The sequence below is a fragment of the Manis javanica genome, chromosome 18 (genome assembly GCF_040802235.1).
Source record: "Manis javanica isolate MJ-LG chromosome 18, MJ_LKY, whole genome shotgun sequence".
Lineage (NCBI taxonomy): Eukaryota > Metazoa > Chordata > Mammalia > Pholidota > Manidae > Manis > Manis javanica.
In genome coordinates, this window is record NC_133173.1 from 4755025 (window position 1) to 4769638 (window position 14614).

The 14614-nt window shown below is 40.1% G+C and overlaps 1 protein-coding gene across 3 annotated transcripts in view; it reads right to left on the reverse strand.

Moving 5' to 3' along the window:
* FANCI (FA complementation group I) overlaps positions 1-12068 on the reverse strand; it is a 57447-nt gene extending 45379 nt beyond the window's left edge. For 2 of the 3 annotated variants that reach the window (XR_012127196.1, XM_037000434.2), the window contains exons 1-7: positions 11977-12063; positions 10238-10329; positions 9240-9342; positions 5451-5523; positions 1980-2110; positions 1385-1541; positions 1249-1306 (exon numbers count right to left, since the gene is read on the reverse strand). Coding sequence is in view for 2 of the 3 variants with exons in the window: in XM_037000434.2 (XP_036856329.2) it covers positions 1249-1306; positions 1385-1541; positions 1980-2110; positions 5451-5523; positions 9240-9335 (515 nt within the window). In the remaining variant the exon portion in view is untranslated. Of the gene's footprint in view, positions 1-1248; positions 1307-1384; positions 1542-1979; positions 2111-5450; positions 5524-9239; positions 9343-10237; positions 10330-11976 lie in introns of all 3 variants that reach the window. The other variant, XM_017662000.3, reaches the window with a different exon arrangement.
* Between the last annotated feature and the right edge of the window lie 2546 nt (positions 12069-14614).

A 14614-nucleotide genomic window follows, 5' to 3' on the forward strand; every position in this document is an offset into this window, starting at 1 on the left:
CATTTTAACTTGTTTGCATAATATTTTGTAAAATTAGTAAAAAGGAAAAAAACTGGGGTCATTTCAAATTTGATTTGGTACCACTGAGAAACAAGGATAAAGAAATGACATTTTAAAACAATGAAATAACTGTTTTTAACCTGTCAGACTAGCAAAATCAAAGTCTGATGATATACAGACTTTGGGAAGAGTGAGACTTTGGAAAACACTCTTCACTGTTTTAGGGAGTCTACACTTATAAAACCCTCTGGGAAGACAAGTTGGCAATATTCGCCAACTTTAAAAATGGACATAACCACAGACACACTCAATTTACTATTATAAATATATCCCATGTACATGCTTATAAAGGGTTACCTAGATATATAAGGATATTCAGTGCAACATTTTTTATAATAGCAAAATATAAACAACCTAACAATTGGAGATTAGGCTAATAATATAACAAAATATTATGGAATTGTTAAAAAGAATGATGCAGTTACATGTGCTGACATGAACAGATCTATTAAATGAAAAATGCAAGGTATATAGCAATGTATACTGACTAAACATTTGTGAAATCAAAAACAAATGAATAAAATGGTTAAATACCCATATGCTGATACATGCCTAAAATTATTTATGTAAGGGATCTTTTGTAAGAAACCATAAAAGCAATTATCTCTGGCTTACATAATCTTGGGTATTACCTTCTGGTTCTTTTTACTCTATCCAAGCACAATCACAGTATTATACAATTTAACTTACAGAACTTACATACCATAACGTACATGTCTCTATTACTGTATGCTTAAGTTGGTCACCAATTTATGTATTTAGTATGTTCATGTATGAGGATTTTCGTATATGTTGGAGTCTTTCCTTGAGGTAGATTCCTATATTTCTGGTTTAAAGATGCAAATATTATTTACATACCCCACTCCCTTAAAAAAATATAAAAGACACAGCAGCAGGGGAACTTCTCAGACTTAAGGGCCTTGGGACTCCAAGTAATGCTAGAGGACTAAACTGCTATGTTAAGATGGATAGTCAAGTAAAATAAAACCTATATAGTCTTAGAACACAGAATATATATAAATAATCTCTCAAAAATTCATCACAGACTAAATGGTCTTATAGTGGCACATTGTAAACAAAAAACAGACTGAAAACTTCAGTGATATAAATTCCTAAAATAAATGCCAATCCTTTTTTTGGTCACTTGTAGTCCTGAGAAAGTTTTATATATTAATTAGAAAGACTCACGTGCCAGAACAGAGGGTGCTAATCAGCTGCTTCTTACATTCTTCCCCACTCAGTTCACCTACAAATGCAAAATACACTAAGAAATAAACCTGATTAACCGAATAGAGACAGGGCCACTAAAATTGGAAGAAATTACCTTTTCCATAAGCCAGACTTTCCTTTTTAGTAGCAAGGGCAGTGAGGATGACGGGTAACAACTCCAAAGATTTTCCATTCTTGAGGCTGCCCTGTTTGATAGCACCAATGAACTCATTGGCTAACTCAATCAGTAGTACTCCTGGAAAACTGGGGGCCTAAACATTGATGAGATAAAGAAAATGTTAAACAGAAATATAAATCTGTTTGTTATCTCTTCCAAAGAAATGAGAGTCTTTTGCTGAATTAATGGAATTAGCATTGAAACCCAGAACTGGTCCTCTAGGGGATTCAAGGAATTGTTCTGCTCTGGTACAAACTTAACAATTGTAAAGGGTTTCCAAAGGTCGGAATGCACCACCAGTTCCCTAGGTTTTCAAATATGCCAACTCTTCAAATAGATACATGTCCATGATACCAGGAACATAATGCAACCATCTAAATGGTTTATGGTCCATCTATCAACTATTTTGTTTTTTAACAGTAGCTCTTATTCATAAATAGGACTATGCTAGGTTTGGTTTTCCTTCCCTCAACAAATGACAAACCTCCCAAAAGTTACCCAAAACCAAAGAAGATTTTGTTTTCCATCTCACCTCCAACATTAGTAATCCTATGATCTCAGATGCTACTTCTCTCTGTAAATCCCCCGATTCCACCAACTGGATACAACAAGTATATACCTTAAGTCTCCTAAGAGCTCCATCTTCCTCAGAGCAGGGAGAACCTTATTGTTTTAAAAAGGTGGTACAGAAACAAAGAAAAAAAGAAGAAGTCTTACACGGTTGAAGAGCACAGAGGAAAGACAAATAGCTCTATAGTTTAATACAGAAAAAGAATTATCAAACTACTGATTACACTATGGTTTAGAACAGCAATACACAGGTACTTTGAAAAATTTAAATTAGGTAGATGACCGAATTGTCATCTCCCAGCTACTCATTAATTTTCAAAAAAATTCCATAGGACAGGAGAGATACCTTCTAATATAGCCCCTTTTGGGTCCAGTAACCCAAATTCAATGTCTTTAACATACTTCACTTCAAAACATCACCACTGAGTGAAGTCAGCAGGAATGGTGGAGTAATAAAGACTTTAGAAAATCCTGTTTCATAAAAGCAGTAAGAACACTAACAAAAATTGTGAGAAACAACTTGTTCAGAACTCTGGAAATTAACCAAAGGCTTGTAACAATCCAGGAAGTGTTTACTTAAGAAGAGCAGCTGAATCTCAGTAAGAACAGCAACTCTGTGATGTTTTAACATGCCCCGTCCCCCCAACCCACCACCCAGCCTAGTAGTCTTTAAAACCAACAGCCTCCCTGTCGTGATTAAGGTCAATGTCTAGCGGCCTCTGGAGGGGACAGAATATGGTTCAGCCTCCTCCAAAGCCCAATTCCTAGATAACAGTCATTTGTCATTATATGATCTATCAGGCTGCTCCCTGGCAATTTTCACTAGCAAAACTTGTCTTTATTTAAACTTGTCTTTATTTTACGTGATTTAGAACTTGCCCAGTGCACACAGTCTTAACCTAGGGCTTTTGTCTAAGTCAGTTAGCTGATTAGTATTTTAGCTGCCTTGAGGGAGCAACAGCAGTTGGACAAGCAAGAAGCTAACCAAACACTTTTCAAGGAAATCCTGGAAAATATGTGCATAGGGGGTTTTGAAACATTCTGACATATTCCTGGGAATCTAGACAGCCAGGCAGATACTCAGGACTGCACATGGCCAGGCCAGACCCACCAGGAGCCTTCGCTCTCGCCTCTGCCTGACCGTGGGCTCGGCACAAGCGGAAAGGCTGTAAGGAGTTACAGACTACCTGCTGAGCACTGCGAGTGTGCCCCCGACACGCGCAGGGCCCCTCAGCAAAGACTGGGAAGCTCACTGGTTCTGGGCATCTGAGGAAATCCTTAACCAGTCACTAACTGAACACAAAGTTAACCCAAGACTTCAGTGGCCATACACAGTGGTGCCTGTACACAATAAATAATATACATATTTTATAAAACTCTTCAGAAGAGCCACTATAAAAACAAAAGGAACACGAGAACAGCACCAGATGTCTGGGGTGGGAATGTGGGAGGGGCGGGGACACTGATATCTGACTTTTGGAGTTTCCATGAAGTATCATCTAATATGTCCAGTTTTCAACAAAAAATTTATAAGACCTGAAGGGAAATGAGAATATGGCCCCAAAACAGGAAAAAAAACAAATCAAGGAAACTGTCTTTGAGAGAGCCCAGACATTAGATTAAATTAGAGAGATTTTAAATCAGCTATTTCAATTATGTTCGAAGAACAAAAAGAAACCATATCTAAAGAACTAAAGGAAAATACAGGAGTGATGTCTCACTGAATAGAGAATATCAACAGGTAGAAATTATTAAAAAGAACCAAATAAAAATTCTGGAACTGAAAAGTACAATAACTGAAAAACCCAGTATAGGGGGGCTCAACAGATTTGACATGGTAGAAAAAGGAATTAGAGAACTTGAAGGGAGGGTAGTTACCCGGATTATCCAGTCTGAGGGACAAAAAGAAAAAGACAGACAGAGCCCCAGAGACCTGTGGGACACCATCGTGAGTATCAACACAGCCGGAAGGAAAGACAGAAGAGGGTAGAAAGAAGTAAATGACCAAAACCTTCCCAATGTTAATGAAAAGCACTTACACATTCAAGAATCTCAATGAACTCTAAGAACCACACCTAGACACATATCACAAACTGTCAAAATCAAAGACCCCTCATCATAATAAAGGCCATAGGTAAAAAACCCACAGCTAACATCACACTCAACGATTCAAGACTGAAGGCTTTTCCACGAAATCAAGAAAAATATAAAGATACCCACCTTTGCCCCTTCTATTCAACATTACATTGAAAGTTCTAGACAGAACAAGTGCTCTGTTTAGTGACACAGAACTACAGATTTAAAAACAAAGTAAATGACAGAGAGAATCTTGAAAGCAACAAAAGGGAAACAACTCATCTGTTAGTTTAAGTGGATCAACTGTATATGCTGATCACAACTCAAAAACAGAATTGTATACTTTAAAAAAGTAAATTTTTTAGTATGTGGGTATCTCAATTTTTAAAAATATCATTAGCTAAATATCGGTCCTTTACACTATCAATTTAACAAAATTAAAATGATTTAGGAGGTAGTTTCCACAAATACTTGATAATTCATGCTACTTTAAAACTTGGTTTCCCAAATCTACGTTTATAAGTAGTGTGAAAATACGGTTACAAAAGTGGGAACTATGATATATCTGTCCTACGTGTGTCTGTCCAAAAAATTAATTTCTTTTACTTACTGGTGTAAGTATATACACAGCTGCTTCTTTCATTATTTCCTTTTCTCTAATATTTCTACAAAATAGTCATTTAGTAAATTTCCATAAAGGCTGATTCAACCAATTTTGGAAGTTTTCATGAATAGGGAGATGTGTTTTTGGACCCTGTGGCAGAGACCTAATTAATTTAGCAGGAGAGGAAGAGAAAAATGAATCATGTTCAAATAACTAGCTAACAGTCTAAAGCTACTTCAAAATTTTCCCTTGTAGGATTTTATCCTACCACAATTTATTAAACTACTGTCAGTCACAATCTGCAACAATGTAGGACTGGCCCTTATTGGAGATATGGAAACAAATATGCAATGCCCTGCTAGGAATTTAGATCATCTACCTAAGTCATCCAAGGTACTCCATTTCATTAAACCCCAGAGCTCCCTAGCCCCTTGTTAACCACCAGTTAAGTACAAATACTGTTCTTCTCCACCACTGTAAAAGCACAAGTAAACCCAAGAGGATTTTATGAAGTACATCCTTTATGGGCCCCCAAACCAGCAATACAATCTCAGGTAGCCATTTCAACCCCCTTCGGTAAAATTATTTAAGTCCAAAGTAAAGTGACTGATGCTTCAGTTGATTCTGCAAAATCCCCCAAACACAGAAGAGTCTCGGTGGGGCTTCAAACAGTAAAAAAGTAGCATTATGTGCCAAAAGTAAACCAATCTACCAGTGAACTCAGGGGATGGAAGTGGCTGGAATTATTGTTACCTTTGAAGACGGCTCTCAGGAGTGCTCCAGCAGCTCTTCCTTTCACCGCCTGATTCTGAAGGACATTAGCCAGCTGCAGGCAGAGAAAGGAAAGCTACAAGTCTCTGGCAACAATTTCTCTACCCCCAGTGAACTCAACTCCCACTAGGAGAAACACTCATCTGTCAGGTCCCTATATGGTGGAGATCCCAGGTTATCACAATTAACAGTTACTTAGATAGATTTTAACAGGTAGGCCTGTCAAGACTGAAATTTATTCATATGTCATTCCACAAACATTTACTGAGTACTTACTCAGTACTAGGTACTGAGCTATGTTCTTAGGGATTATACATTCAGCCAACAAGTACTTTCTGAACATGTTCTTTCTCCCAGGCACTAGGGATACAAGGATGACTAAGATGGCGATGATAATACGACTCAAAGTCTATAGCAAAGCAGTGGGAAAAGAGTGGCAGAAAGAAAATTCAAGAAAAAAAATTTGTAAAGGAAACAGAAAGCTGAGATAGACAATAATTGAGGAAAGGGAGGCAACTTTAGCTAAGGGTAGTCAGGGAAAGGTTCTCTGAAGTGTCATTTACGCAGAGACTAGGAGGATGAGAAAGATGTGGTTACACAAATGATAGGGCATTGGAGATAAAGTATCATTATGTACAAGAATTGTGTCCCATTCAAAATCCAAGTGTTGAAATTCTAACACCCAGTACCTTTGAATATGACCTTATTTGGAAATAGGGTCACTGCAGATGAAATTAGTTTTGTTGAGGTCATTAGGGTGGGCCCTAAACCAATGACTAATATATCCTTTTAAGAGGGGAAATTTGGACCCAGAGACATGTACACAGCAAGTATGCCATGTAAAGAAAGATGAAGGTGAGAGTTCAGAGTGATACAAGCCAAAGAACACCAAAACCTGCCAGCAAACCACTAGAAGGTAGGTAATAGAGGCACACAACACACTCACCCAGCCCTCGAAAGAAACCAGCACTGCCCGCACCTTGATCACCGACCTCTAGACTAGAACGGTAACATCTATTGAGTACCTGTTGTGTGTTAGGCTGTGTGCAAGACACTTTCCTCCCCTTCTTCCTTCTCCCTCCACTCATGTGATCTCAGGTCTTCCATTAGGACTTTGTTCAGATGTGCCCTTTACTGCATTTTTAAAACACCTAGATATGCTTTTTACTGTAAGATTAAATATCCTCATTAATTTGGAAGATTTAAATTTTTTTCTTTTAATTGGTAGGCTGGAACTACCAAGTTGATGCACACTCCAAATAGAGACTTTTTTTTAATAGAACATTCCTCATTTTGTGTTGTCTCATGTTTCCTTGTGATTGAGTTCATGCATTCCCAGCCACTACACAGGCTAAGAATACCTCCCAGAGCATCACACCTGGAGGCATGTGATATCCATCTACACCTCATTGATAACATTCATTCTCACTGATCACCCAGTCAAGTGTGTTGCCCTGATTTCCCCACTTTGTAATTACTTTTTTCCCCTTTGCAACCAATAAGCAGTTTGTTGGGAGGCACTTTAAGACCATTCAAACATCCTGCTCCTCATCTAACGCTCCCTTTGCCTAATGGAAAATCCTGGCAGCAACCACCATCAGCAGGTAATCAGTCTGTACCAACAGGAACTACACTCACACCGTGAGCCCTGGGACGGGATACACTGAAGGGCAGGGCACCACCTCTGTGGCCCCTTTGCCAGGGATGAATGAACTCAGTCCAATCATGAGACACACCAGACAGGCACTAATTGAGACATACAGAAAAATAACCAATCAATACTCCTCAGGGCGATCAAGATCATAAAAGACCAAGACCAAGAACTGCTTCAGATGGCAGAAAATCAGGGAAAAACAACCACGAAGCGCTGTGTAGGATCCTGAGTGGGATCCTGGAACATTAAAAAAAAGGACATCAGTGGAAAAACTATCAGGTAGAGTTAGCATAGGGTCTTTAGTTTTGCCAGTGGTATTGTACCAATGTTAATTTCCTGGTTCTTAAAATTTTACTAAGGTTGTCTAAGATGCTAATACTGGGGGAAGGATAGATATATGGAAACTGCATTATTTTTAAAACTATTCTGTAAGTTTAAAAGTAGTTCAAAATAAAAAAAAATTCTCCTGGATTTAAAATCCATTGATGCTTCTTGCCAGATCCAATCTTTACTGTGATAGGTACAAAATAATGGTTTGCTAACTCTAGCATGGTTAACAAGAGACCTCGCTTGTCCCCATTTTTTTTTTATTACCAGTATGGGCTCACAAATTTCTGTATTTTTTTAATGGCTTGTAATTCATAACTGAACTTAAATTACTTTGATGTTCAAACAGTCCCACATTTGGGCAATGAAGCCCCTTCGAGCTGTCTCCTGTGTCCTTGTGACATGCCGCCATCTTTTTTTCTGAGCACTTCTTTACCTTCTGGCTTAGCAGGATGTTCCAGGTTCACTGTGTATCCATCATGCCCACCCATGAAATTAGCCATTTCTCTGAAAAGCCCTGGTTTCTTTCAGTGGGGAATGGTTACCAGAGAAAACACGTGCAGTCCTGTGTTCAGTGTGAGGTATAAAACTTTTAAGGGAAATGTTAGCAAAACAGGAAAGTTCAGAAGTAGTCACGTTAGAGAAGGAATTTAAGACCAGGAAGAGTTGAAGGAACTTTTCCAACCTATATTCAGTGTCTCTTAGATGTTAAATGCTTATATAATTATCTCATTTCATCCTCACAAAAACCAAGACATACAGACTCTTTTTGTGATAATCAAGAATCAGAGAAGCAATTCACAACATCTATTTATATCATGGATTTTCTTCTAGTTCTTATATATTTGCCTGTATTATTTTATAGTCTAGTGTTAAAGCCTCCTCAAATTCCTTTCAAAAGCAGGTAAAACATAATTCTAAATAAATTCATTAAAAGCTGGTTTTAACCAAACGTTAAATTATCTAAAGGATGATTCAATTTGCAGCTCAGGCAATGGGCTGTCTCAAAAAGCTGCTGCTATAGCAATCTTGGATAATTCCAAAGAAAAAAATCAGAGCACATCCCTGTTATCAATCCCATTAGTGTCAGGTAACAGAGCCTAACATGCACCTAGCTTTAATGACCACAACAACACTAGCACATAAAAATTCCCTTGAAAATATAATATTCAAAGTCTTATTAATATACACATATGTTTAAGGTTAATCTTAAGGGTTTCTTTTCCACGGAGGGATCTGAACAGACTGAGATCAGTTATAGAAAAAGAAGTAAACATGGAGAGTGAGAATATTAGGAAGAATGAACAGCCTAACAAAGTAATTATTGTCCCATTTTATAATCATATTATGTACAGTGAAGACAGAGTTGGTTTCTCTTTCATAATAATTTCAAAATATTTTACTGCTTATGAATTTATCTTCTTTAGGGGAAGAACACAAATAAAACATCAATAGGCAAATCTAATGTCTCACATCGGTAACTGTAGTCTGGATATTACTTTCAACTAGGATTGTTCTAAGAACCACAAAAATATACTAATTTGATCATATACATACAGTTGCATAAATGTTGTTTAAATGTTAAGTTGTACACAAGCATCCTTAGGTTGTCTATTTCTCTCTCTCTCCCCCTTTTCTTTACATCTGTAAATTGTTAGCAAATAAATCCTCATCTCCTACAGAGAGTGAGGGTAGATTAAGTGGCAGAATAATTTTTCTCTAACTCATCCTTTGACTCTGTCATCATGCTTGACATTTGCTTTTAGCAGAACATGCTTCCCAATACTCACGTCATCTTCTTTCAGGGTTCGAAGAAATTCCTGCAGTCTGTCTGCTGTTTTATCTTCTGCTAGAGATAAAATTTTCTGGTCCATTGTCGCACACATCAGGGAACTGTATGGGGAAAATGTCAGAAGTGATGAAACTTCCAGAAGTAAACAAGCTTCATCTTCTTCCTTCCCTACTTGTTAACTGAGTATTTCATAGATATTATACACAATGTCCACAGTGGGTACTCAACAGGCTAAGGACTACTAACTAGTATGAGTAGGTGATTCTTAACTAAACCAAAATAATCTCAAGAATTCTCTGGAATTTCCTTATTAGAAACTTGCATTCTAACCAAGTGGTTTCAGAGGTTTTGCCCACACTTTCATCATTTTTTTAGCATCTACCTAGCACATTGCCTAGAACAAAGCTGTCATTTAACAGTGCATCAAATATACAATTATACAAACAATATGTATTATAAACATATAATAAAGCAATGTTTGATATGAATAAAGCACCACTGTAACTGCAACATGCCAATTAAACGGTCTAAAAACAAACGAGAAGTTAACAAGGCTAAAGAAATAAAGGTGTCCTGTGTATCAATAATACCTTAATAAAAAAAGAAAGAAAGAAATGTGTCCTCAAATGTCAAGAAGGCTTCCTAGCAGAAGAAAACTTGAACTGGAACGTAAGAGAAAATTTACATAGTGAAGATAACCAGATGGTATACATTATAATTACTGAAAGGAAAGAATCATGAACGATGGCATTTATGAAAATTTGAGAAACCTATCTGGGGTAAAATGAGTAGATTGCCTGAGGTAGAGAGTTCAAGCAAGGGAGAGGGATTAGGAAGGTTACCAAGTCAGGACGGGAATAAACTGTGCCCAGGTCTCAAATGCACGTTAAGAAATTTAGATTTTATTCAGTAAGTAACAGAGAGCAACCAAAACTTTTGAAGCAAAAGAGAATCTGACAAGATTGAGGAAAATGACTCTAGAGGCTAGGCGGTTACCTGGGGCTCTCTCAGCAGTACTGACAAAGGCTTGTCTGGGAGTGGAAAGGAGGAAATGGAGGTACATCAGGCAGCCAGGATTCTGGGAGTAGCTGTGGGAGAATTACGGGAAGGGGGAAATACATACAGGTTTGAGGGAATAAAACGTGCTCCTCCTCCGGTACTTCCCCCTGTTTCCCATCTCCAGGAATTGTACCCTCACCACTCTGCTGCTGAAACCAGGAACTTGGGCAACAGTCTTAACTTCACCTTCATCGTCTGCATCCACCGCCAAGCCCTGTCCATGTTTACCCCCTACAGCTCTCTCAGGGCTGCTTCTCCATCACCTCTCACCTGACCTACTACAAGGCGTCCTGTCTCCCACACAGCAACCAGAGTAACATTTTTGGAACACAAATAAGATTAGGTGACTTGGCCACCCTCCATCTCCACCCTGAACCTCTCCAGCGGCCTCCCACTGCTCTCTTATGGAGAAACCTTCAAGTCAGGATTAAAAAGCCCTGCAGGGTCTGGCCCATTCCTAACTCTTCATCACTGCATGGTTCAGCCACACTGAACTGCTTTTGGTCCTTCAAACTCCCAAGTCCCTCCTACCACAGGCCCTTACACATGATTTTGACTGAGCTTAACAAAAATACCCCTCCCTTTTATGTCACTTTCCCACTCTTTCATTGCTAAGTCTTACAAATCCTTTCATCTCACCAAATCCACAGCCTCAGAAGCTCAATCTAGTTTAAATGCTCCCCTACGGCATCCTTTCAAAGCAGCAGTAATCTCTCTTTTACTATCACCACACTTAACATTTATAATTATTAGATTAAGGACTACAGCTCCCTCTCAAGAATAAACTCCATGAGGGCAGGGGGCCACCTCTGCTTTTATCACTGAAAATCCAGTATTTAGCACAGTAACAAGCTCTTAATAGGTGCCCAACAAATAAATAACTGAACAAGTGAATTAGCGAACGCCTACAATGGGCAAGACCCTGGGCCGGGCACTTTATATTCATTAATTTGATACTTCCACCAATCCTATGAGGCAAGGTGTTATTAGCCCCAATTTGGATGCTCTTTTGGGATTCTGACAGATTAAGGAATTTCCTCAAGGTTCCTAGCAACAATTAAGTGGCGGGGACAGAACTGAAACCCAAGTCTGTCCAGCTCCCATGCTTGTAAAAACTACGCTTCCCACCCCCGCTAGGACCTGGGCGGCCAAGGGGACGCAGAAAGGGAAGGCCGACCCAAAGAGGCCTCCAGGCGGAAGGAATATGCTGAAATCACTACATTTCAGCAGGCATTTTACTAGATTCGTCCTAAAACCAGAGATCAGTAACAGACAGGTGGCTGCGAAGTCCCTGTGCGCACAGCAGATTCCTCGCTCAGAGGCCCTGCGGCAGTGAAACGGCGCCAGGGCTCCCGGGAGAGCCAGACGTAAACAAAATCGAGGCAGCTGGTGATGCGGGCTGTTACCGAGCTGCAAAGGCGAAACGGGGTTGAAAAACTTCCCGGACGTGGGAGCTGAGCCGCGATGCGGCGGGAAAACTAACGGGAGGGCTGGCGCTGGCGCTCCCCGCGGAGAGGGATCTCGGACGCCAGCGACGCCGCGGGGCTGGCGGGCCATCGATCCTTCCAGGCCAGACGCCACAAGGCACCGGAGCAGTCCTACCTCGCAGACCCGCTCCCTCCCGGGGGCTGAGTCCCACCGCCAGGGCAACGCGCGAAGCCTCCCGGCCCGCTTACCTCGGCCTCACCGCAGACGCCAACTTCCAAAAGGCCCGCTCAACGGGACGCCGCCGCACTTCCGTCACCCGGGACAACAGGCCCCGCCCCCACAGCTCACTTCCGCCGCCGGGCGCCGGCGGGTGGGGTGTACCATTAAAGGATGGGTGGGGAGATTGTTGGGCTCGGACGTTCCCACTCACAGCCCGGGGAGGCGTGGCCTGCGACCTCGAATTCTTTGCTGGTGACCCTTAAGCTTGTTTTACTTCTACCATGTTTCTGGCCCAATAGAGAGATGTGATGTGTGGCTAAAACACAGCAGCTGAGTTGAGAGATTATTCCTGGGAGGAATCCCATAGCTTGCCAAGGAAACAGATGACTCTACCTCATCTCCCCACAAAATTTCCCTTCCAGGCTGCTTGTGGAACTGGAACATGCAGCCACGAATTTGTGTGTCTGAGTAGCTCAAACAGGCTCATTTGCTTTTTTGAGCCTACATTTGTGCATCCTAGTGCATTTACTGAATTGCCTGTGTGAGGCTCTGCCCCCTGGCATGGACAATTCAGGGTTCTTGTCTCCCCTGTATAAATGTATCATTTGTGTTTTCTGTTAGCACTAATGGATGTTACATATGCAAAGGAGGAGAACAGACTGAGTTTAATAACAGTGTTTTCCACCCTGATGGAATCTTCCTTACTAAGCAGCAAGCATTAAGCACCTCCTTCAACCAACTAGGCTCTGTACACTGGGAAGCACACTCATTCTAGAAAACAGCTAGTTAAACATAGGTTTATATAATGGAAATAAATATTCTTCAGACTTCTCAGTAGTTCATGTTTATGTAAAAACATAGTAATTACTGATATTTGCAGGAGTCCCAAAAAGAAAGGACAAATGGAGATCCCCTATCATTCCTGACTCAGTCTTGCAATGTGAGGGGCTTTCTTTGGGCACCCAGCCCAAAGATCCACACCATGCCTCGCCCCTAAAGCTGCCCTTGGCTACCCTTTGGAAACAGACAACTGGATAAACAAAATGTGGTTTATCCATACTTGGAAATCCTGACACATGCAGCAACAGAAATGAACCTGAAGGACATTATGCTAAGTGAAATAAGCCAGTCACAAACACACAAATACTATATAATTCCACTTTATAGCCACACGAAGTATCTAAGTAGTCAAAGTAGAATAATGGTTACTAGGGGCTGGGGAAAGGGGACAGGGGAGTTGGTTAATGGGTACAGAGTTTCAGTTTTGCAAGATGAAAAAGTTCTGGAGATCTGTTTCATAGCAAGGTGAGTGTACTTAACACTACTGAAGAATATACTTAAAAAATGGCTAAGATAATAATAACAATAATAAAAAGGTAACACTACCTAGGCAGCCTACAGGATTATTAAGAACCAGCTGGCTCTACCCTGAAGAAATTCCAATTTGGTAGGACTCGAGGCAGGGATTTAACAGCTTACTATTTGTATCCCCATATCTAGAAAAGTGGCACATGGGGTGCTTCATAAATATTTGTTAAATGGGTGTAAAATCATGACCACATCCTTAGGAAAATAAGGACTTAAATTATCCCTATGAAATGTTAAATTTCAAAACTGAAATTTTGACTTTATCACTACTTTTGAAGCTTCCTGTGAATTTGCAATCATTTGAAGATTAGAAGTTCAAAACAACAAACAAACCATAAAAAATGTCAGTTCCCTTCACCAACTCCATACCTTACTGTTAGAAGGCCTAAAGGGGAGGTAGAGGAGGAGAGAAAGGGGAAGCAGGAAAGAAAGTAATCCTTAAAAACTTTTTCAAGACCCTTACAATTGGCTATATTTAATTAAGGCTTATAGATTATCCAATCGCATTATATCAAGGTTCATTTCCAGATTTTGATAATTGTACTGTGATTAATTAAGAGAATGTCCCTGTATTTAGAGAATACCTGGGGAAGTATTTTGGAGAAGAGGGCCATTGTGTCTGTAACTTACTCTAAAGTGGTTTAGGAAGAAATAACGTGTATATATTGAGAAAAATGATAAAGCAACTTTGGTAAAATGTTAACATCTTGGTGAAGGACATATGGGAACTTTTTTTGTACTACTCTTGCAACTATTCTGTAAATCTGAAATTATGATGAAATAAAAAGTTAAAAAAAAACAATAACCCAGTAGTGAGCCTAGTGAACTGCTCTGGCTAATAAATAATCAGCAAACCAATTTGAGGGCCTGACTCTGCCCACTTGATGATGAGAAACAGGTATGTGTTCACCTAGCTTTCACTTCGCCCCTTTTCTGCTGTCATCCTAGATGGCTGAAAACTGAGGGGCAGTGTCCATCCACTTGGGGCCTCCTGGCCGCTTCCCTACCCAGTCTCCATGACATTTTCATCCATTTCACTTCAGCCACTGACTCTCCTGGTCCCATCCTTGAGCCACCTCCAAAATCACTCCTCAGACATCAACTTCCCATTTATCTAGTGTGTTTGTTCAGTTGCCCCCACTTACCTCTTCCCTAATCTCCACTGTCTCCCCCACCCCCATCTTTAATTCCAAGCTTTAATATTTACACCACATTTTTGCCAGTATCTTCAGCTTGCCCTTTGTCTGTCCTTCCATCCCACCATCTGGCAAACCCTACACCTGTATGAAGCCCGCCATG